The sequence below is a fragment of the Ovis aries genome, chromosome 8 (genome assembly GCF_016772045.2).
Source record: "Ovis aries strain OAR_USU_Benz2616 breed Rambouillet chromosome 8, ARS-UI_Ramb_v3.0, whole genome shotgun sequence".
In the NCBI taxonomy this organism is placed as follows: domain Eukaryota; kingdom Metazoa; phylum Chordata; class Mammalia; order Artiodactyla; family Bovidae; genus Ovis; species Ovis aries.
This window is the reverse complement of record NC_056061.1, coordinates 38,193,541-38,217,468: the sequence shown is the minus strand read 5'-3', so window position 1 is coordinate 38,217,468 and position 23,928 is coordinate 38,193,541. Positions and strand designations below refer to the sequence as shown.

The window sequence follows — 23,928 nt, the reverse complement described above, 5'->3', positions numbered from 1 at the left end:
CTCGCTTCCCACATCATTTGGAACAAGTTTTTTGTTTCCCTGGTGGCTCAGCGGTAAGGAATCCACTTGCCAGTGCAGGAGGCTTGGGTTCAGTCCCTGGTCCGGAAGATCCCTTGGAGGCAGAAATGGCAACCCACTTCAGTATTCTTGCCTGGGAAATCCCATGAGCAGAGAAGGTTGACTGACTACAGTCCTTGGGGTGGCAAAAGAGTCAGACACAGCTTGGTGACTAGACAACATTTTCCTTCTTTAGAGTATCCCAAACTTGAACTCTTCATTACTAAGTTTCTTATTTCACCAGGCCCCCTCTTGCTAAAAGGAATTGTAACAATGCATAACAATAAAAATCTGGCCCAAAGTTTAGTTAAGTGGATGGGGAGCCATGGAGCTTAAACTATCAGCAGTGGTTATCTCAAGGATGGGAACTGTGATGTAGGTGAAGGTAGTGAAATAGAAAAGTTACATTTTATTCCATATATTATTGTTTGACTTTTGTTTACAGTGATCATGTATTCATGGATCCTTTTAATAATTTAGAATTTAGTTAAATTTGCACTTAATTGATTCTACTAACTAAAACTTGTTCTCACGTTTGGGATTAAACGAGAGAGGCAGGGCTAGCTCTGTGGCCTAGATAAATGCTGACCTCACAGAGAACAAGAGTATCCTATAAATGTCCTGACTGTCTGAATTAAGCTTAAGAGTGATGCTCAAATTACAAGACACCAAGTTGAATAAAAATGCAAAATGTTCCAATTCTTTGTTACATCTACTTTTTCAAGAATGAACTACTGCTGTTCTTGAGAGCATCATAAAGATACAGGTCGTTTATGCTGCTACCCTGTATGGGTTTCAGTTGGTAATAAATGGTTTTCTGAGAGGTTTGAGTTAAAGCTCTTATGTAAATAGAGAGAGGCTTACATAATGCTCTTTAAACTAGAACTTTGAAGACAATCTGCAGTAGGCATATGAGATCTGTCTGTGCAGCAAATGGCATCTGAAAACTATCAGGAAGCCATCCAAGATTTGGTTCAAGAAAACAGGAAGAATAAACACCCACGGTGCAAGCTTCTGATCAATCGTTTAGCCAAACCTCAGCCACAACCAAACAGACAATGTGTAAGAGATGTGCCTTAGGTTTATAGTAGTGCTACTAAGCCAAAGTATATTTCAGCAACGCTCTTGAGCACGGTTCATTGTCAATTTCTACGTAAAATTCTCCAGGGGCTGGAGCCATGCCTTCGGCCGGGCCGTTTCCCTCCCTGTAATGTTAGACAGTGCATCATCTCACGGAAGAGGCTAAACTGGTATTGATTTTCCAATTTTTAAAAGGAGTAACCGTTTTCAGCAAAGGCACGCTGGGGACGGGAGGTGGGGGAGAGGGGTGGTCTGTGTAACGGAGAAAACACTTCAAACTGAAAGCGCTGCCGAGACGGGAGGAGGGAAGCTGCGGTGAGCTAGCGGCGGCTTCTCTCAGCCAAAGTATCCGGGCTGCAAAGTTCTGGCCACAACAGCTGCGACGCTCTCTTTCGGTGGACCTGCCGCCAGAGTTGTCTCTCTGCCAAAAGAGAGATTTCTGTACTTCTCAGGGAGGCGGGATGCACCCTCTTCCGACCGTTTCCACTGTCGCCTCACCTCGGTTACTCCGGTCCTTACCCTCTCCGTTCGGAACCCCATCCTTGTACAGCCGGGAGGGAGAGATGGGGGAGGAGGAGCGCGGGCGCTGGGTTTCAAACTCGGCCGAACTTTGCAGAAGCTCCCGGTCTTCACCGGGCTCCGTGCAGGCGCCCCTACAGCCCCGGGGCCCAGAGAGACGGTGGTCTCTAACTTCCAGGTCCATTCCAACCCTGAGATTGGATTGCACTGGGAGTTTGAGGTTCGCGAAGTAACTACTGCGGCCAAGCGAGCTCGGGGCCGCGCGCTGGAGGTCGGAGGGCGGGCGGCGGGAGGAAGCCGCCGGGCCTGGAGCCCCGGGAAGTGTCCCGGCCGGCTCGGCCTGGGATGAGCCCCTCTTCACCGGCCCCCTCCTCATGCCTCCGCTCCCACCTCCCCCTACCCCACCCCGGTCCCGACAGCTCCGAGGGAAGGGGACCCCGCAGGCAGAGCCCCGAGCAGCCGGCATCTGCTAACTGCCCTGACACCCCTTTCCCCTGCCACGTAAACACCATTGAGAACTGCGTAGACGCGCGCTCCCGCACCTGCCCTTTCCCCAGAAGCCTGGAAGTGGCTGAATGGAAACACTGACACGTGAAAACTCTATTCTGAGTGACTTAGCGTCCGCCGCCTTGAGGTTTTAGTCTTGCTCTGCTCCGTCCCGCCCGGCGCTCGGGGCAGCTGTCCGCAAGGTCCCGGAGTTCTTTACTGTCCCCGGGGGACGGTGAGACGAGGAGGATGGGGAGGGTGGAGAAGGAAACGTGAGAGGTCTGGGGCCACTTGGTGTATACAAGAGGATATCCTAATCCCAGGAATGGAGGTCCTCTTCATTGTTGCCAAGCCAACTGCACAGAGCAGCTTTTTTCGAAGCCCTGGGACCCCTAAGTCACGTCTTATGAACCGAGAGAACGGACTAGCGCGCCACCACTGACCATCTGTCCTGGAGGTGGGGGCCGATGGCTGTACTGTTCACTTTAACCCTGCCGCCTGCATCAGCAACAGGTATTAAAGTAAGGAGACCCACGCAACATCTGGTTCTCCTTCCCAGCCACCTTGTGGCCAACGCCCCGTCCTGTGTTGCCCCAGACAGGGTAAGACAGAGACTCAGGGTCACTATGGCCAACAAGGTGTGAGATTTCAAAATGTCAGGGCACTGCTGGGGAGACAGCGGACAAGCCTCTTGTCAAACCTCTTCTCGAAGGAACTGAGTGCCCTTGTCTTGGCCTTTGACTGTTTCCCACCTAAGAAAACTTTTTCTTTTGCAAATACAACATCGAGGATCTCTCGCGTCCCTGCAATTCTAGCTTTGACATTTCTTCTGAAAAGGGTTCGCGGCGGTGCATTTTGGCTGGACTTCCCTTCCTTCCGCTTCCCCGCTGGGATCTTACTGCCTAGTTTTCTCAGCCTGAGACAATGGCCAGTGACCCAGGTTTTCTCCAGACAGTTGATACGGGTCCCTCTGGCGTTCCAGGTCTACTTGAGGACCGCCCATCAAGCTCCTTGCTCTCCAGCTACCACTCTGTACAGGGTGGAGGAGATTCACTCTCTAAAATATGACCTCTTCCAACTTGAGGGCTCTTCCCCGATGAAGCCAACGGAAAGAAACAAAGGAAAGCAGCGGAGTTGGTGGCTGGGCACCCCAAACTTTGACCTCAAAGAAGGAAAACCTTCCACTACTGCCTCTCACCACCTTGCATTGTATTCCTGAAACCCGGGAATGAAAACGGAAATTGTTTGATGTATGAGGAGACGTTATCTAATTAGGGCATAAGAAATTTAATCTTTCCAGCATGCAGGTCATATAATTAATGTTAATTTAACGCTCAAATTCTCAGTCATTAATTTTTATTCTCTTAGATGCAGTTTGGCAGGGGCCCCTGATCCATGGCAATGGATTTTACTGGATGTGAGAGCACACTTGGTCTTAGGAGTGACTCACCGCAGACCTTCCCATCCCAGTAACAAGATCGCATCATGTATGCATTATTAAGCCACGTAATTGAACGGTCCATAGTTTGCATATCAGACTATTAAAATAATGTGTTTTGCTTTTCTCCGAACACGAATTGTTGAAGCCTCTGCGAATATGTGGCGATTCTGATAATTATCACCAAATTACTGCAAATGTTCTCTTAATTAACATGATTTCTTTCAAGCATTTTCAAAAATGTGAATATTACTATGAATTAAGGAACTTCTTACAAAGTTGTCTCAACTTTTTTTTTTTTCCAAAGAGACTTGTCACTTAGAAGGAAAGGATATAATTTAAGTTGGGAAGGGAGAGAACTTCTCTTGTTATGCTTTTCAAATGGCTTCCTCCAGCCAAATAAAAGTTTTTTCTCTGGATTTTCAGACAGTTTCTAGGCAAGAGGCAGACACAGAGAGAAGAAAGAGAATGTAAAAGTCACAGCAGAGTAGGAGAATTGATTTTTAAAAAAGTTTTTGCTATCTGATTCCCTCCTGGCATAGATAACTTGTCCCCACAAACAAAATCATAACTTTTTTGCCACACCCAGAGTAAACGAATATTCTCTCCTTTAAAAAATACCAACTCAAAATTTTCTAAAACTAACAGATCGTAATTAATTAAATAGTGCTGTTTTCCCCTAATTGTCCTAAGTTTTGCGGTTGGAGAAATTATAAGCCAAATCGTAAGGAGCCTTTATTGTACCCCTCCCTTCACACACTGTGTTCAAAGTTGAACAGTAAGATATTAAGAAAAACAGAAAAGGAAGAAAGAACACTATTGCAAAATAAGAGTCTCTTTTTAATGTAAGAAATTCGCATCTACACGCCTTTCCAGTAAAATTTCCCTTTGGGTGATTTTTAAACTCATAACAAACAGCTCATTCTGCCTCTGGTGTCACCGCTCCTTCCCGGTACAGCGTCGCTGTCTTGCGCAGGTCTCTCTCCTCCGACGGCGCTTCCAGCGCTGAGACGCTCCCACCAGGTCTAAGCAAGGAGGGGGTTTCACCCATCGAAACGTCTCTCGAGTTTGGGAGGGTTGTAAGAGTTTTCCTAAATGAAATATGGCAGGGAAAGTGTAGGGGGAGAGAGAGTGTGTGTGGCGCGTCCGCCCGCTCCAGCAGTAATCTGCTTGGCTGTTCCCTGCTGGGCTGGATATCCCCTCCCCTCGTTCGGTGCCCGGATCCTCCCGGCCCCTCTTCTCGAGCCCGCTGTCAGCTCTCCGGGGAAGGGGTGCCAGGCCCCGGGCGGCACTTTTATTTTGGCTGAGAGGAGAGAACGCTGCTCCCAGGCCCGAGGGAGGCGAACTGAGCCCTTCTGTTTGGATTTCCCTCCTCGCTATAGCAACCAGCAGCATCCGGACAAAAATGCGCCCTCCCTGGACAATGGCCGGGCCTCCCGCTTCTCGCCCTCGCCTTCCTCCCCCGGATCGCAGCCAGGACCTGCCTAGGATCTCAGTGGCTCGGTGACCGGGAACGCCCCCACCCCCAGCTCGCGGCGTTCCCTAGCGGTACCCCTGGGAGGTCAGGCCGGGGCGCCCGGACGCCGCCGCCCGTTCTCCCTACCCGGGCTTACGCCCCACGCAGGCCGAGGCCCGGACACACTGCCTCCCGGCGGAGTACGCGGGATCCCACCGCGGAGTTTTCAGCAAGATTGTGTGGGTGGTTGGATGGCCCTGAGGGGCACAAACTCCAGCTTTTTTCAGTGTTTTTTAAAAAAGGTTACTGTAATGCACGAAGCAGACTACTCCTCCACCCCACACATTCACGTAAATATAAGCATCCTAAACCACGGGCCTAGGCTTGATCTCTGACTTTTCTTTCACTCTCCCAAGGTTAATTAAGTTCCTTTCCACGAGCTCCTCGCCTATTCATTATTCTCTTCCTCTGACCTAGGGCGTCAATATGATCAGGCCTGTGACTCTGCCTGTCCTGTTTTCCTATTTTTGCATTTAATGCTGGGATCCAGCTGCCCCAGATTACCATCAAAACTCGCAGCAAAGACCAGAGGGGTGAGATGGTCTCATTGCTCCAACCTAAGGCTCCTTTTTCCTGAGTCTTCTTCCAGACAATGCCAGCCTCTGCATTCCCAGGACCCACATTCTGGAAACCAGTCTTTTAAAAAATAGTCATCTCTAGCTTCACTAAGCCCCAAAGTGCCTAGAATGACAGTTTTGAAACTCAGAGATCTAGAAGAAGGTCCCAGTCCACAGCTATTATCGCTGTGGTCAACTGTACACAAGAAAAGCTTCGCTCAGTGCACCAGGACACTAACAATAGGACTTAGTGCATTCTTACACTTTAGCGGGGATTTGTATTCATACTCTGTCCAACCAGAATAAGAAAAATGAAGTCCGACTTCAACTAAATGCAGCCCAGTTTCCCCCAGTGATGGAAACCCAGCCCTAAATCTTGGACACATTACAGATAAAGTAGCTGAGGATACTCTACCCCTGCACCTGTGCACAGGTGTGTGGGGGTGCTCTTGGCCCCTCCTTCTGCTTCTCAGACTGTGCCCCAGAAGATAAGAAAGAGAAAGGACTGTGGCAAGAACTTAATCTTGGTACTATCTCCAAAAGCTTTGGAGGGAAGGAGGTTTCTGTTGAAATTACTTTTATCTATTAAAAAGTTGTCATTTCCTCCTGCTTTAGGGCAAGGGATAAGGGTGGGAAACACCTTCAGGCTTCATTGTTAGGAAGTCATTGAGTGTTAGCCCTTTGAAAAGGAAATTTCAGAAAGGTAACTAAGAGCCACCAATCCCCTCATGTTGTCTCCCCGCTATTTTGGTATAAGCAAGCTGTATTAATGCCAAATAGAATTTGCCTTGTACACTGATGGAATGTGTCCTTTATGCTCTATCCCCTGTAAGGCCTCATATTCACCGCTCAAAATTTAGCAGACTTCCTTTGATAAATTACTCAAAGTAATCCTTGAAATAGCTAGACTGCCTGCGTGATACGGTTTTAGAAGTCTTCAAGCCAAGCCGTGCCCGTCTATAAAATAGTCACTTGTGGACTACAAAGGTGGGGGGTCACTTTTAATGATGAGATTGAGAGCTTGAGGAAAAGGAGAAACAGATTAATAGCCACAAATTCAAATAATTTCATTTTAAAATACTGAACTTAGAACATTACATCTTACTGGTTTACACAGTAGTAAAGATAGAATCATCCGTATGTGAGACATGGACAAACACAGATTTGGCAAGAATATGAAGAATGGGTGTTTCAACTTTCAGAAAACTTTTCCATCTTCAAAACCGTTCATGACATGGAGATGGATGCACATTTAGAAACTTGTAAAATGTATATATATACAATAACATATAAAATCTATGTAGAATTTTTTTAATCAGGAAGACATTGTGCTGCATAATTAAAGATATTAATTTCTGTTCTTTTTTAAAGTAAATGTTTATTGTGTCTCACAAGAATTGGCAGCTTGGAAATGCGTTTTTCTTGCTTCTTACAAATGCATCTCTAAGCCTGTAAGTCTTCAAGCTCTAAGGAGGGTTTCATTAAAGGAGCCAGCTGCCTCTTTGTGTGGATTGGTTGTTTAAAGCTGAAGCTCTAAAGTAGAAACCTCAGTTTTGACATTCTGTAGGCCCTTAGCAAAGAAGTTCCATTTAAATGAAGCTCTCAAACAGTTCCTGGATATTAGCAGAAGAGCAGAAAGTCCAGGAATACAATGACTGGGATAAGGGAGAAAGGAGAGAGACAGAAGGGACTTGGAATCCTCCTCCAAGATGGAGATATTAAAAAGGAAATCCCAGTAAGTAATTTTACTCAAGTTTAAACCAGCTGCCACCTTGGAAGAAAATTCCCTTTGTTTCCTGATTTCCATTATCATAAAACTATTAAAACATCAGTAAGAAATAAATTAAGATCTATCAAATGAATAAATACCATCTCACCTCTATTTTAATAACTGCATCCTTTCAGCTCAATGTTTGGGAGTGATTATGGCGGTTTTTCTGCCAAGACCTGGTATGGAAAAATACAATAAATGATATTTTACATATGGTGTGTGTTTACTAGATGAAGTTAAAATAGAGTTCAAATTAGAGTATACAGGTTGATATCATTAGTGTTATTCATGTGAAGACTTTGGGAGATTCTGGTCAAGGAGCTGGGCACTACTAAGACCCAGGTCTGGCTCACGCTTTTGAGAAGTGTGACAATGTGGGGATAAATAACTGTCTTTTTGGTTTAGCTCGGATTCTCTGAGTAATTTTCTCTCCAAGTACTGCAGTACGAAGTCCGCACCACTTCCTCAGACCAGTCCAGGTCAGGATACCGACTCAGCAGAGCCCTTGCTGGGACCTAGAGGAAGGGCATGGGCTGGCGAGGTTGCTCAGGACGCCTGGAGCTTGTTCTCGTGGAAGGGGCCCAGGGGACCCAGCAGTCAGCCAAGGAGGCTGCGAGGCCCGCGTGAACCGCTTGCTCAGCCATTGTCCTAGCCAGTGATCTCGGGGAACTGTACTGGAGTGAGGGAGATACCAAGACACCTTGTCAGTTCAAAGCATTTTAGGTTTGTTTGAAATCCTCTCCACGTCAACGTAAGCAGCCTCTGTATTTGAACAGTGCTTTGAACAGTGAAAGGGAATGAGCTGAATCAAAACCTGGAGGTGTCTCCCCGAGACACTTTCAACGTGCTTTTATGAGGGTGGAGAAATGCAGGGAGACGCGTGGACTCTGCTCCAGTGGTGTCAGCCGCAAAGAAAGGCGCCCACGACGGTGGGAGGAAAGCAAGGGAGGACCAAAAACCCCTCATCGGGGGTCTAAAATCTCTGAGGTTCCTGGAGCCCCAGGAAGGGGCCTCGCCGGGAGGCAGACTGGAAGCCGAGGTACTCAGGACCCGGCGTTCGCGCCAACCGGGCCTCCGGCGACAGGCGGAGAGGCGGGGATGGCGCGGGGGGAGGTGGTACCCAGAGACACTGTGCGCGCCCAGCCCAGCCCGCCCGGTGATTGGCCAGGCTGCGGAGGTGGGGGTGGGGTGCAGAGGCTGAGGCCCAAGGGTAGGGCAGTGCTTTGTGTACTCCCGGGGATTTATTGGGTGCATTAATCGAGTAGAACCACCCGGCTTACCCTGTTGGGAATGTTTCGGCTCCGTTGCCTGCCAGCGAAATGAAGCGAAGGTGGGGGGAGGGGGGTGGAGTGGAGAGCTGGGACGTCAGCATGGGATGAATCTCCGAGCAGTCATCGTCAGTGAAGTCCCGCTGCAGACAGGAAGTTTGGATGTACACACGCAACCTATTCTTGCTCCCCCACCCAAAACCCCAGCGCCCAAAGCCTGAAACTGGGGGAAGGGAGGCAGAAGGAGAGGAGGGTGTGTGTTGGGGGAAATTTTAAACTGACTCCGAGTCTGGCCGCCTCGGTTCCCTCGGAGACTGGAAACCTTTTTCTTCCCTCGAGTGTTTCACCCCCACCGGCTGCAAAGGGCCTTGTCCCTTGAGAAATGAGAAATCAAATCCAGAGAAAAGCAGACACCTGCCCCGGAAGGGGGAGGGGGCGAGCTGTTCAGCAGCCGGACGCGGCCCTTCCCGGCGGCTGGATCCTTCCATCTGTGGGAGCTCCGAGTTCTCCCAGCCGAGCGGTTGGGGAGGAGGACAGCCGGCGGCCGGGGGCAGCGGGGGGGGTGGAGGTGATGAAAAGAGGCGCGGCGGGTTGGGCCAGGACGCGGTTGGCGAGTGGCCCGTGCGCTCCCAAAGCCCCAGGAGAGCCAGGCGCCCAGCTCTGGGGACAAGGAGGCGCTGCTGAGGGAGGCGGTCCTACCCCCAGCCCAGCCCCTTCACTCCTGGTCGAGCAGCCGCGGGCGCCAGAGGCCGAGTCTGCGCGCTTCCAGGCTTCGACTTTTTCATTTTTTCCTAGCCGGGCAAAGTTACGGGATTCCTAGCAGCCCCCAGGCGCGCGGCCAGAGTGGCTCCGCGCTTGCGCGAGAACCCAGCGCCAGAAGGTGTGTGTCCTCGCCTCGCCGCGCGGGTGCGCGCGTGGGGGGATGCAGGTCCGTTCGGTTGGCGGCCTGTGGGCTCGCCCCTCCCCTAACCATTTCTCTCTCTCTCTCCCCCACACACGCTCATAAACACAGGGCACGTGGAAATTCTCTGCCAAAGCGCCTTGCCCGGGCGAGTGCTCAACGCGGTGATTTATAAACAGCTCAGCCACTCCCCAAAGACCTCCGCTCCTCGTTAGTCATGATGAATTCTCTGGCCCGTTCCACTTTGCTGTCTAGATTAAGATGCTCGGAGGCCCCAAAGTGCTCCCCTTGAGCGTCGATTTGGCTTCCCTCACAAACCCACGATCGCCGGCAACGCCAGCGCTAAGGGCGACGACGGAGGGTCGGAGGGCGGAGGATGTGAAGTAGGGACGCAATTCACTTTCCCTGTGGTTGGGTTTCCACCCGCTCCCCCCCCAACCCCCGCCTTCCAGGGCAGCAACTTCTGATTCGCTTTGCAGTATTCGCGCGGTACACTCGAGCGTGCGTGGTGGTTCCGCCGCTCCAGCACCGGCCTGCGCCGGATCCTTCTACCCTTGCTAGCAGACTCCGAAAGCGGCGGCAGGCACCTGCTCCGGGTGGCTGCGGCGCTGACGGCGCGACACGCTCGTGCTGGGTAGAACCGTACTGCCGGTGCAGGGTCCCGCAGTCTCGCTCTGGAGTTTTCTACCTAAGGCTAAGCAGACAGGTTCGCCAGTGAGCGCCTGGCAGCTGAGTTAGACCACCCCACCCCGCGGGCGTCCGCCGAAGTTTAGGATTCGGAAGATTCCCCTAGTACAGCCCATTTTCCTTCACTCGCTCTTCCTCTCTTTCGAAGCAGCTAGCGGAAAAAGTTGCATCCAAAAGCTCCAGGATCACGGAGAAGCGCTCACGCAGTCGAAGCCGCCCTTGGTGCCTCCCTGCCCCTTACCCGGAGGCTGAAAACACCCTTGACAGCGCTCCTGTCACAACTGAAGGGCTACCCGAGTAGGATCCTAGTTTTCTCTAAACCCAAACCTGTGCGCGCCCCCAGTGTTTGAATGTGTCAGAGACTTTTAGAGTTTTGTTTTGTTTTCAGTCCAGTCCGCTGCGCTGTCAGAACAGGCAACTCCTCCGCTGCTGAACAAGTAGTCTCTTACAAACCGAGGAGCCGGTGGAGCCTGCCTTTAATGGGGTCCTCACCCCGAGGTGCTGGAAGACCATCGGGTCTGGAACCTGAAAGGAAGAGATCTGGCGCTAGCGGGGTGGGGGGAGGCGAATTAAAGCACCTTTGGGGAGGCAAAAGTGTCACACCCTGGACCAAGAAACACATGGGCACTGAAATTCTAACAGTTGGTGAAAGGAGACTTCAACGTGTGTGTGGGGGGGGTGGGGGGGTCGGGGGAGGTTGTAGCCTGACTTCTGGCTCTAGGTATTAGACGTTGGGGTTGTATGTGTGTGTGTGTCCCAAGGTGAATAAAAGTCGGACTCCCCCTGGCTTGTTGGGACTCAGCCTTTCTCTTCCTCTTTCTTCACTGCTTCTCCCGCCCTATTGGGAGAAGAAAGTGGACCGACACCCCGCCCCCCCCCACCGCCACCCAAGTCTTGCAAGTGGCTGTGGTCGATAGAGGGCCGGGGCGCCCCCGCCCCCCGCCACTTCTCCGCCCGGACCGCCAGGCGCGTCTGCTCGGGAGACAGATGGGGGGCGGGCCCATCCAAGAGGGTCGGAGGAGGCCGGGGGTGGGGGAGAAGGGGAGGTGAGAACTCTGAGAATCTGAATGGGGCGGGGGGGTGGAATCAGAGAACAGCTAAAAGGACTCCGCGCCCGGGAGGGGGGAGGAGGAGGGGGCATCTCTGCGCCAATCAGTGGCGCCGGCCTGGGAGGTTGCTAGCGGTATCCACGTAAATCAAAGGGCGCGGAGCCAATGGGAGGGGGTGGAGGGGGCGGGGCCCAGGCGCGTGCCGCTGCGAGCCGGCGCTGCCAAGAGAGCGGGAGAGAGCTGGAGAGAGCAGGGAGAGGGGGGAGCGCTGAGCTAGTCGGAGAGTGAGCGAGAGCAAGGAGGGAGAGGAGGAGAAAGAGAGCGAGGGCGGGCGGGCGGGAGGCGGCGGCGGCGGCAGTAATAGCAGGAGCAGCCACAGAAGGCGTCGGAGCGGGCGTCGGAGCTGCCTGCTGGCGGGGAGAGAGAGAGAGGAGAGAGACAGAAAGCAAGCGAGGAGAGGAGCCTGAGGCGAAAAAGTAACTGTCAAATGCGCGGCTCCTTTAACCGGAGCGCTCAGTCCGGCTCCGAGAGTCATGGCGACCGCAGCGTCTAACCACTACAGCTTGCTCACCTCCAGCGCCTCCATCGTGCACACCGAGCCGCCGGGCGGCATGCAGCAGGGCGCGGGGGGCTACCGCGAGGCGCAGAGCCTGGTGCAGGGCGACTACGGCGCGCTGCAGAGCAACGGGCACCCGCTCAGCCACGCTCACCAGTGGATCACCGCGCTGTCCCACGGCGGCGGCGGCGGGGGCGGTGGCGGCGGCGGCGGGGGCGGGGGTGGCGGCGGGGGCGGCGGCGACGGCTCCCCCTGGTCCACCAGCCCCCTGGGCCAGCCGGACATCAAGCCCTCGGTGGTGGTACAGCAGGGCGGCCGAGGCGACGAGCTGCACGGGCCGGGCACCCTGCAGCAGCAGCAGCAGCAACAACAACAACAGCAGCAGCAGCAGCAGCAACAGCAGCAGCAGCGGCCACCGCATCTGGTGCACCACGCCGCCAACCACCACCCGGGGCCCGGGGCATGGCGGAGCGCAGCGGCTGCGGCGCACCTCCCGCCCTCCATGGGAGCGTCCAACGGCGGCTTGCTCTACACGCAGCCCAGCTTCACCGTGAACGGCATGCTGGGCGCCGGCGGGCAGCCGGCGGGGCTGCACCACCACGGCCTGCGGGACGCGCACGACGAACCGCACCACGCGGACCACCACCCGCACCCGCACTCGCACGCGCACCAGCAGCCACCGCCCCCGCCGCCCCCGCAGGGCCCGCCCGGCCACCCGGGCGCGCACCACGACCCGCACTCGGATGAGGACACGCCGACCTCGGATGACCTGGAGCAGTTCGCCAAGCAGTTCAAGCAGCGGCGGATCAAACTGGGATTTACCCAAGCGGACGTGGGGCTGGCGCTGGGCACCCTGTACGGCAACGTGTTCTCGCAGACCACCATCTGCAGGTTTGAGGCCCTGCAGCTGAGCTTCAAGAACATGTGCAAGCTGAAGCCTTTGTTGAACAAGTGGTTGGAGGAGGCGGACTCGTCCTCGGGCAGCCCCACGAGCATAGACAAGATCGCAGCGCAGGGGCGCAAGAGGAAAAAGCGGACCTCCATCGAGGTGAGCGTCAAGGGGGCTCTGGAGAGCCATTTCCTCAAATGCCCCAAGCCCTCGGCCCAGGAGATCACCTCCCTCGCGGACAGCTTACAGCTGGAGAAGGAGGTGGTGAGAGTTTGGTTTTGTAACAGGAGACAGAAAGAGAAAAGGATGACCCCTCCCGGAGGGACTCTGCCGGGCGCCGAGGATGTGTACGGGGGGAGTAGGGACACGCCACCACACCATGGGGTGCAGACACCCGTCCAGTGAACTCGAGCGGGAGGGGGAGGGGCAGAGCGCGGGGCTCCCCCTCCCCTTTGGTCCGCGGCCCTTTCCCGACCCCCTTGTTCCCTCTCTAACTTCTGATTGTTATTTTCTTTTTAATTATTATTTCCTCGTCCCTTAAAAAGAAAAAAAATAATAATAAGGAAAACAACTAAGGCACTGGACTATCCTTTAAACGGTAGCAGGTGTAATGATATGTTTTGACCTTTACGGACTAGTACCCAGGCAATGGAGTGGAGTGTCTCCTAGAGAGAGTGAGCAAAGTGTGTGTGTGTGTGTGTGTGTGTGTGTGTGTGTGTGAGAGAGAGAGAGAGAGAGAGAGAGAGAGAGAGAGAGAGAGAGAGAGAGATGGCGAGCACTGAGTTAAATACCTGGCAAAACTAAATAAATTACCAAAAAGAAAAAAAAAAATCCACCAAACCGTAGTAAATACAAAACACAGCTCCTGATGCTCGGTGTTGGCACATGCTGCTGTGTTTATTCAATGTGGATCCCCATCAGGAAAGAGGGAAAAATACTTCCTTTGATATAGGCAAAACTTAACCACATAAATTTGCACTGCAGGAAAATTGAAGTTTACATGAATAAATTCACGAGCATGTTTTTTCTTTCTCCCACCGTTAATTTTGAAATTGCCGGGTTGGGTTTGGTTTGATTCCTGGGAGAGAGTTGAAGCCAGCTTTTGGCCACTCTCCATTTCTGATGCTCTTGTGTTACCCCTCCTTATTCTTACTGTTTGTGAACTTTGGTCACCTTCAGATCGCATCTCCTTACATTAGGATAACGTTTATTTGCTCCTTTTACCAAAGCAAACCCGATCGACTTCATACAAAATAAACAATTCTCTGCTTTCAGGAAATGGGCATGTTCTACCCGCTTTATCCAAGGCGAGAATCCTGTTTGGAATACAAAAATGAAAGTGAAGCATTGGTTTCAGTGACCAGCCACAAAGTAAACTTCATTTTCAGGCAGTGTTTCTGGGGGAGGTTGTGGAGGGGAGAAAAAGCGAAATCGATAGTGAGTGACTGATTGCTTCATTTTATCAGGCGGGGCCCATTGTGAAAGAGCTCAGAGGAAATGCCGAGGTTAAATATATTTTCAGAGTTGTCCAACAGAAGGAAAGTGGCACCTTGAAAGGAACAAGGGAAATATATATCTTCAGACACCACAGCTCAGTTCTTTGCCTTCAGTTTTAATAACTTAATTATGAGGAATTATTTGTGCTGACAGCAGCAGTTAAACTTTGTTCCTCTAATAGCTTTTTTTTTTTTACATAAAATAATCTGGGAACTTAATGGTGTATGCATAGACTACGATTCTTAGCACACAAAATACCCACATGCCTACAGAGAATATCTCCACTCTAGGCTGACTTTTGTCTTCACTAGCTCATTTGTTTATCAAATCATATACAAGTTCCCACACCCTATTCGTATGTAATTTATTACAGAAAATACCAGTTTGACTTGGACAGCTTTCCCCCCTCTTTTACTAAAGAAGCCAAATGAAGTATAGGAAAACAATGTTATTTTCAATCCTTCCTACTCTCCCTTTGTTAACAGTTTTAAGTGCGTTTTTTTTTTTTTTGACCTTATCTTGATGGAAAACGGTTGACTCCCTTAACAAAAGACTCTACCGAGAAGTGTAAGTGGAAAAAAACAACTTGTAACTTTACTGAAAATAAATACCATTAAACTGTGATCAGTTAAAATATTAAATAATAATCAGCACAAAAGGGCGCTAAAAGGGAAAATACTTTGTATTCATCTTAAAAGTTTGGGGCTTTTTTTTTCCTGGTTAGGTCTTAGACAAATTTTTATTTTAAAAAATTAAATTCTCACTACCAGAAAATGATGGTTCAGCATCAAATTAGCATTGCAATCAGTCGTTAAGGTTTTAGGAACTATGCTTTATATTGTCTTTTCAAACACCTGTGCTTGTTTCATTTTCAGTGTTTTTGCAAGATAAATGATGGCTTATAAATGGGCATATTTATTTGCCTGTATTTCATTTCCCCCAGTGAAGGTCTCAAGGAGATGGCATGGAGCTCCTTGGGGGTGCATCATGCCGCCTGTTCCTGAGGTGTGGGAACTGGCCTTTATAGAAGCAATCCAGAGCAGGGCATAGAGCCAATGGTAAAGGGAGGAAATGAATTTTCAAATTCTTATTACCAAGTGGGTAAGGTCAGAAGCTGGAGTTCAGGGGATGTGTCTGTAGCCTCTAACTCTCATAGGTTTACTAAGATGAAAGTTACCACTGAACCTTACCACTATGTATATATGTTTAATATCTGTCTTTTGAAATGCAGAAATAGTTTAAATGTTTCTTTGTCTATTTTCTTTTTTTTAAATGCTACCCAGGGAAATATTTTCATATCATTTTTAAGTGGCCTGCCTCAATGTATATTTATTTCTTTTAAAGCAAAAAGGTTCTGGAAACTGTTTTTCTGTAGCTTTAAATGAGTAGGTAAGCAAAATCTATATGGGATGTAATTTTTTTTGTTCAGTCTCTTTAAAAATACTTTGTTTGGGTACATTTGGTTGTGCTTGTGGGGAAAATAAAAACGCAGAGATCCTTATATATTTATGTTAAAGTAATATTTTATTATCTACATAAAACAGAAATGCACAATACCTTCGTAGTTTGTTCTAATTATTGAAATATCTTTATTTTATTTTAAAAATAGTGCCAAGTTTTAAGGGGGGGAAACCCTAGACCTTATACTGACTGAGTTGAGTTGTGTGTAAACACTTCCCTTCCTTTATACTTCATAAAGTTTTGGAATAAATTTTATGCATATACTGCCAGATTTCATGTTTATAACTTTCAGGAGCTTTTTTTTTTTAAGAGCAGTTACTCTTCTGGTTCACTTTTCTTTGCAAAAACTATCAGTCCCAAACCTTGGAGTTAGTATGCCTGTAGCATTTCATTGAAATGGTCACTGGGTTTGAGCTTCAATTTGTTTCCATTTCATGGTCTGACAAAGAGATATTTGCCCCCTGATATATCTGCAGTGTCCCTGCATCTTCTTTCTAGGTTAGCTTTACCTTATCTGATTGTGCTTTTTTGGAGAGCATCCATGGAACTAGGTGAACTTTGATCTTTTACCCACATGTCCTCACATAATTTGGGACCCACAGAAGAGCAAGGGTTAGTTAAGAGAGTTATTCTTTTTCATGATTAACAACTATCTTTCAACAAAGAATGCTCCTGGCAATATGCACCATGTGTGTTTGCCAGGTGATTAGAGGTAGGTGCTATATGTTTTTCCTTTCAGGCTTACAGAAAAAGATGGGATTTGTAATGGTTTATATAGTAGTGTCTATTTCTCATCAGCCAAGCAAACAGGATCTGAAACAGGAAATAAAAGAAAAAGAAAAGAACATATGGAAGAGACTCAAGATTGAGATGTGAATAATATTGTTTCAGATAGTCTTAGAGGGAACATCACACTTAACCAAAATCAGTTTTAAGGTTAGTGAGAAATACAAGCAGTGTTGCATTAGTTTACAAGTTTGCTGATGTATTTAAAACCCTCCTTGGAACAGTGGTTTCAGTATGCATGCCCATTTGAAAGGTAGTTTCTGGGCTTATTACATCTGATCATCTTTTCTAACTCCTAGTCAATAATACCCAGGTCCCAAACAGATTCAGCCAAATGATCTTATCAATAGTCTGAAAGAGAAGTGACAGAAAGAAGAAGTATTTTGTGACCGCAGTCATGCTGATGGGTAAAATGTTTAAGCTGGCTATAGATTTGAGTTCTGGGTCAATATCCCCCTCCATTGTAGGCAGAAAACAAGCAGCATGTGCCCTCTGCAGGGCATTTGAGTGGACCTTGAGAAGGTGTTTTTTGTTCTTAGCCACAGGGGCTACTGACTGGAAACTGTCACGTGTTAACGGACACGCCATGGTTTTGACCCAAGCCTGCCATTCCGACTCTAGAACTACTCTGGCAGTTTTTGATGCCCTTTTGGGGAGTGTATGGCATGCTAAGATGAAAAACTCCATCATTGCCACTGAGAGAAATCTGTGGGGCAGTCATCCCTAAAATGCTGACTAGCCATGACCAGCCCGTTCGTTTTCCTAAAGACAATAACGCAGAATACAGCCATCCTGAAAGAGTTCCTGTGTTTCCTTTTAAAATTTATGGTGTAAGATGGGGAAGAAACAATCCTGTGGGAGAGTTATGCGATGGTCAGCTGGAGGGAATGGCCATAAATAATATTATGCTTGGCACTTCTAAATATTCTCGGTTCCCATGAAGTTCCCTCCTATATATTTCAGATGCAACAACAATAGCAATATTCTCCTTCCCTTCCAGCTCCTACTGAGGGAGCCACACTGGTTGGCAAAATTTTCTGGTGAAATGGCTTTAATAAAGGCACTCATCTTTCTATCATTTTATTTCTCCAAAAGCAACTAATAAAGAGATGCAAGAGCAACAATGGGGGGGGGGTGGTATGTGAACGCACAGGTACCTGCCCTTGTGTGTCTATATGCTGCATTCATTTGCCTTTCATTTGCCTTACTGTGGAAGCAGCGACTTGGCTAGTGCTGAATTGCAGGGTGAGAGAAATGATCTTTTTATCACTGTTCTCTGTGATTTGTCTTTGTTGATTTTTCCATCAGTTTATAGAACTCAGTTCTAGATTCTATTAAATACTTAAACAAGGTAAAGAATGAGGGAAAGAACGGAGCTTATACAGAAAAAGGAAGAAGGATGGTGAAGGGAAGGTCAAAGGTATAAGTGTTTTTTGGGGTCCGCTTGTATATCTCAGTGAGGCAAAAGGGACAGTGTTTATTTAAAATGAAAGAAAAAGATGCGTCTTGAAGTGCTATGGACAAATCTTGACAACATGACTAAATGGGACCTACAGCTAAATTTTAAACAAATGTTTTCCCTGTTCAGGGAAGTTTACTTTTTCAATGATGCATAGTCTCTTCACAGGGGACAGATGGTGGTAGGAGAGAACCAAGGCTCCTGGTACCTATCATCACTTGATTCAGGATAGGAAATAACACACAAGTGGCAGGGGCTTGCCACTTGACTAGCAAATTATGGAATAAACTTGCTCACATTTGTAGAACTTAAGCCAGACTTATTTCAATGCCCCTTATATAGATGTAAGTACAGAGGGCCAGAAAATGGCTTTTTAGTTTTCTTTAAGGCTTTGCTTGGTTATGGAGATAAAGAAAAATCAAAATATTTTCACATTGTTCTTGTGTTTGGTGGGAAGCTAGGAAATATGTTTCCTCCCTTTTTTAAAAGAAAAAAGTTAATTAACTTTATCATGTAGTACTTTCCCTTTACCATAATAACAACTCTGCTTGGCTTAGCTATTAGAGGTTTTAAACACAATATCATGTCGCATCAAAACAACCCTGGCCTCTCTCATTGTTCCCAGAATTCTAGTTGTTGATAACATGAAGATGTATTACTTTTTTTAATGTCTTAAATGTTATTTAATACATCAGTAAAAGTGCATCTATATCTTAAACTTCATTTCTTCCACGTCTTTTCTGAGTTTTTATAGCTCTTTGTCTGGGATTTGGGGTGGGGGGGACTTCCATACGCCTCGCGGATGAGGAGCCTGGGCTCTGGGGTGGTGTGTAGCTGGCAGCAAACAGCTCTCTGCTCTCAGAATGGGGAGCTGTCATCTAGAGAAAAGAAGAAAATAAATGCCCCACAAAGACTCACTTGTCACTGATTTCAGAAAGACAGGGGAGCACTTGGACCCCATCTGAGTGATATGGAGGGGATTTTGATTGTTATGAATTGTATACGATTAACTCTCAGTGTGCAGAACGACGGCGATAGGAAACCTCGCGATGGAGTAAATTTGAATCTGCATCCATTTTGATTTGGAGCATGTATTTTTCCTCCCATCAGTGTTTGCTCTGGGTTTGTTGTTTAAAAAGAAAGAAAGAAAAAACCCACGCACAACTAAATATGGCCAAAGTTTGGCAGCAGAGTGGGAAAAAGAAAAAGTTTCTTGCGGGCTTGTAAAATCAGCCATTGTGAATTACTGGGCTCTACTGTTTGGGCAGATCTTTGTGGAGAGTGTTGGGAGTCCTCCATCCTGCTCTTAAGAAATCTCATCCCGTCCGAGGAATTTTGTGTTCCACAGCACTGGATTCTGAAGAGAATGATTTAACATTAACAACTTTGTGTTTGTTTGTATGTTTGCTCTCCTAACAATATTTCTTCCAAGTTGTTACAGCGACTGAGCCAGGCGGGCTAGTGTCCTGCGCGCGGGTCTCGGCTGGGCGCCCGGGAGACACCACAGCCCGGCTGCGCGCCCCCTACCTCGGAGAGCCCAGCTTGGAAAGATAGTCCCGGGTTGCTCCCCTCATCCCCCGCCGGCTGGGCGGTTGGGGGACCGAAGGGAGAGGAGCCTCGCTTTCTCCCGATTCCAGCCCCGGCCTTCGCGGAGGGATGAAGAACTACCTCTAAGTGTTTTCGCCAGAGATGGAGATTCTCTGAGGCTCCAGAGGCTCGGACGCCCCAACCCTTTAGGGGGAGGTTGAACAGCCCAGACCTTCTGGGCCATTCCAGCACACTCCTTGTCCAGGCTTTGTCCAGGCAGATCCTGGGAGGCCGAGGGAGGGTAGACGACGGGTAGATCTGGTTATCTGGCCAGAGGAGATCTGATGGTCAGGAGAACGAGGGCAGATGCCCAGGGTGCGACCGCCGCCCCCAGGGAAGTTGTTTGTAGTCGCGCTGAGTTGGCGAGTTCTCTCCGGGGGCGCGCTTGGCCCGGGCATAGATGCCATGGGGGCAGAGAGGTGACTAAGGGTCGAGGGTCCGGGGGCAGTGAATCTCCTAGCTTTCTGCCTGCGCAGCTTTTCCGTTTGTCTCTGCAAAGTTGGGCCCAGGACACGGTTTTCTGCTTGATAGAGGCAATCGTGGAAGAAGGAGCCCCAAGAGAAGAGGGCAGAGGAGGCAACCGCAGGAAAACTGGGGAGGGAAAAAGGATAAGCTGCCTATGAAGTAGGTAATTGGGCCTTTTCCTGTTTGTCGCTTTTGTGGGAGAAGGGGTGGGGAAACGGGGAGGGCCAAGGAATGGAGCAGGGGAGCCGAGAGCTGATAAGCGAACTTGTGTAGCGTGTTCAGCCCACAGCCGTCAAACTTGTGGCTGCCACTGACCTCAGCTCCCAAGCGCTGAAACTGGGAGAAAAACGAATCTCTAAACCCTCGGACATTGATCTCTCCCTGCTGGGCCAAAAGTCACTCTCAGATCTACACAGGAGGAAACTCGGTTCCCCAGAGAAGGGAATCTGGGAGCCCCTCTGGACACCCCATCATCCCAGGTTAGAGCTGAGGGCAGCGAGCAGGGAGGGGCCGCGCCGCACCACCCGAGGCCCGAGATTCTCCTCTGGGGTCTGGGTACCCAAGGCCCAGGTGGATGGTCCCTTGGTCCCCCAAGGCCGCTGGGAAGCGTCGCTTGGTGGAAGGAAATAACTCAATTCTTAAAACCCCTGTCGACGGGCGCAGGGAGTTCTACCAAGGCCTTTCGCCTCCGGAGGAGGGGAAGCCCAGCGGGACACTGGGGCTCCTGGGGCCTGAGGTGCGCGACTGGGCCCCAAGGCGGAAAGCCGGCCTAGGAGGGGTGGGAAGGCGGCCAGGACAGAGGCAGGGGCTCCGGCGGGCGCAGGTCCGCGCTGGCGCCTGGCCCGGCCTCCGCCCCGCGCGCGGGGCCTCCTGCTCGCTCCCGCCGCGCCCGCCCGCGGCCACTCACCCAGCCCCTGGGCCGGTCCGGGCGGGGACGCACGCAAACAAGGATGCTTCTATTTACTCGCCTCTGCCTGTGGATTTCTAAGACATTCAGCAGGCACAATCATTAAACTAATTTGTATTTGATTGTTTGGGCGGACGGAGGGTAGTTTTATTGCGCTAAGCATTCAAGCAGGCACGCATCGCTGATTACCAGTATACATTAAATAAAGTTGTTTGTACACATTGTCTTACCACATATAGGCAGAGGCTTATTATTCTAATTACTCTAATTAGTGCATTGAAATGTTTTCTACTTGATTTGAGGAGACAGTGATTAGTTCTATTACTTCTTTTAACTCGTATTTTATGGAAAACTGTTGGTGCATGTTCAAATTACTTTATTTGCCCCTGGAATATAACGCTGACCCAAACGCAGTGAACTACGCGGCCCTTGCGGGGGCCCCAACTTTGATGTGGGCCTCGGCTTGGAAGAGGCGTCTGTTATGTGTTATTTCCCTCCCACCCGCGCGGCCGCCCCCACCCCATCCTGAGACCCAGATGCGCTCCCCGCACTGACAAAGTCCGAGCAGACGCGGGGCGGAAACCTGCTTGGACGCCGGTTCGCTGGCCCGCTGCTTCGTTAGTTCCCCAGGTGCGATTACTTTTAAGAGACGTCCTGAAGCATATTTCCCGTGAATCTGTTTCTTGAGCTTTAATGTTACTATTAATTGATAAGATCAGCTCATCAAACATACTATTTCGATAGGGAATTGTAATTAAAACCTTAATCCTGTTTGAGACTTTTTTCCCTTTAAATTCCTTTTTCTTATAGAAGGGGTGCAAAGTTCACTATAAAAAGTATTATAACAGGGAGATTAATTCGTTATCTAAATAACAATCTTTGCTATTGATCCAACGCACTTTCCGCCACCTTTTGTTGGTCAGGGAGGCCCTTAAAAAGAAGAATATGACAAAGCAGAAGATTCGGAGCGAGCCCCACAGACTCCGATCCACTTGGCCAAGCGAGGGGGGTCCGCGGCCCTCCCCGCTTAACTACAATCCGAGGACGCTCCCGAGGTGAGTCTTGGGTGGCTCCCGTGATGCCACTGGGAAGAGCCCAGCCGGAGCCCCAGGCCTGAGAGCGGGGCCTCCTCCGTGCTCCTCACCCCTGGCAGAAGGAGATCTGCTCCGTTTCTAGGTAAATATTCCACTGGCTCTGCTTTTATTGTTAATATTTAAACTCGGATTATCCCATCTCCAAATGCGCGTTCCTAACCTTTGCCGGTGGCGGGGATGTAATAAACCCTGGCGGGGCCGGGGCGTTCAGTCTACCCGGGTTGCGGCGGCCGCCTCCCGCCTCCTGCCCTCACCCCGCCCCCGCCGGCCCCCGCCCGGCGCCCCCAGCCGCCTGCAGAGAAAGCCGCGCGGGAATGAAATCAGCGCCTCCCGACAGCTGACGGCTGAGCATCCCGGGCGCTCGCGGGCTGGGGTGGCCGCCCTTTATCACCGCCTAGGAGTCCTCGGGGGCTGCAGATGGAGTTGGGCAACCCCGCCGCGTCCCGGAGGAGAAAGGGACCGGTTTCTTCGAGGCGGCAGCCCCCAAATGGGGCGTGGGGGGGGGGGGGAGGAGGGAGGAGGGAAGGTTGGGCGGGGCAGCTGGTGTGATAGTGGAGAGAGGAGCCTCTCCAAGTCTATAGCCCCTCCTCGCTCGTCCCCTTTAAAAGTGGTCGTGGCCTCTGTTTGAGTAGAAACCCAAGAATTCCTGAAGCGAAGGGGTGCGTCTGTGCTCCTTGGTCAGCTCAGTGGTCCGAGATCTTTTCTAACTTCCCCCCACTCACACCCTCCTTCCTTCCTCCCTTCTAACAAAGTCTTTTTTCCTCCACGCACAGACTTGTTATGTAACAAAGTCTCCCAGGCGAGTTTAACTGGAGAATAAAGGACACCCCAGCCCCACCCCTCCTTTCCCTTCCCTCCTTCCTCCCCCCTTTCTTCCCCCGGTGCATCTGTTCTCCAGGACGTCTGTCCTCGCACCCAAGACGACCGCAGGCCTTAGCCGAGTAGAACTTTGGCGCCCCACAGTGGCACCGGCTCAGAATTACTTTGAATTTTACAGCCTCCTAAATCTATTCAAATATTTTGTTGAAGATCCAATTCTCCTTCCCTATCGTCCTCCTTTGCCTCCTCTGTCTACATTCCTTCCCTGAGTTCCTTGTAACCAAACACTTGTGAGGTGACTCTATGCATCTGACTTATTCAAAGGTTTCTAAACATGCAGTTCTAGAAAGTATTGATAGTTTGTATACCACTTAGCTCCTAAGTAGGAGTTTGAAAAACTATCTGCAAAGACCATACATTCAACACCAGAAAAACTGCCAAAGAAAGATAAAAGACCAGGTCCCCCAGTCCTTGGTTCCTGCATGTTTGGACTGGGGTGGGCAAGTCTTCAGTCTCACAGAAGCCCCAGCTTTTCAGGGCCATCAAGACCAGAAAGCCAGGCTAGACGAAATGGTTAACCGCAGGAGAAAGGGAGCCCAGTGAATGTTATTTCAATTCAGGTTTCACTTGTGATTTCTTCCTGTCTAGTAAGTTTGTTCAGTTTTAAGTTTCAAAAGAGAGTTTCCATATTTAACTTGAATAGAGACCCATCTATGAAAGAACTTCCCGGAATAGGGAAAACATCTCCTCCTCCCCGCAACACCTAACCCGAGATACCAGCTTAGCATTTGGAGCTGAACTTTGCTTCCTTCAGAGCCCACAGTTCCTCTCTCACTGTGTAGGCCATGTTCATCATATATGGTGATTTTCCCCTCTGCCTTCTCCCAAGTAACATGACAAGAGGCAAAAGAGGAAATCAAGGCCTGGCGGCACTGATGGAGCTGGAACTGGGCCTGCAGTCAGAACATCTGCATTTGTGCACCAACTGTGCACTTCAGTGTGAGCAGCCTGAGGGGAGTCAGTGGACATTTCTGAATCTCAGTTTCTTCCTGTGCAGAATGTGGTTAATACCACTTCTT

General features: G+C 49.9%; 1 protein-coding gene across 1 annotated transcript; it reads left to right on the top strand.

Annotated features, from left to right (window-relative positions):
• Positions 1-11,553: 11,553 nt before the first annotated feature.
• Positions 11,554-18,695, top strand: POU3F2 (POU class 3 homeobox 2). Its single transcript, XM_027972434.3, has one exon. The coding sequence runs from the start codon at positions 11,863-11,865 to the stop codon at positions 13,177-13,179; it is 1,317 nt and encodes a 438-aa protein (XP_027828235.1). The 5' UTR covers positions 11,554-11,862; the 3' UTR covers positions 13,180-18,695.
• The last annotated feature ends 5,233 nt before the right edge of the window (positions 18,696-23,928 follow it).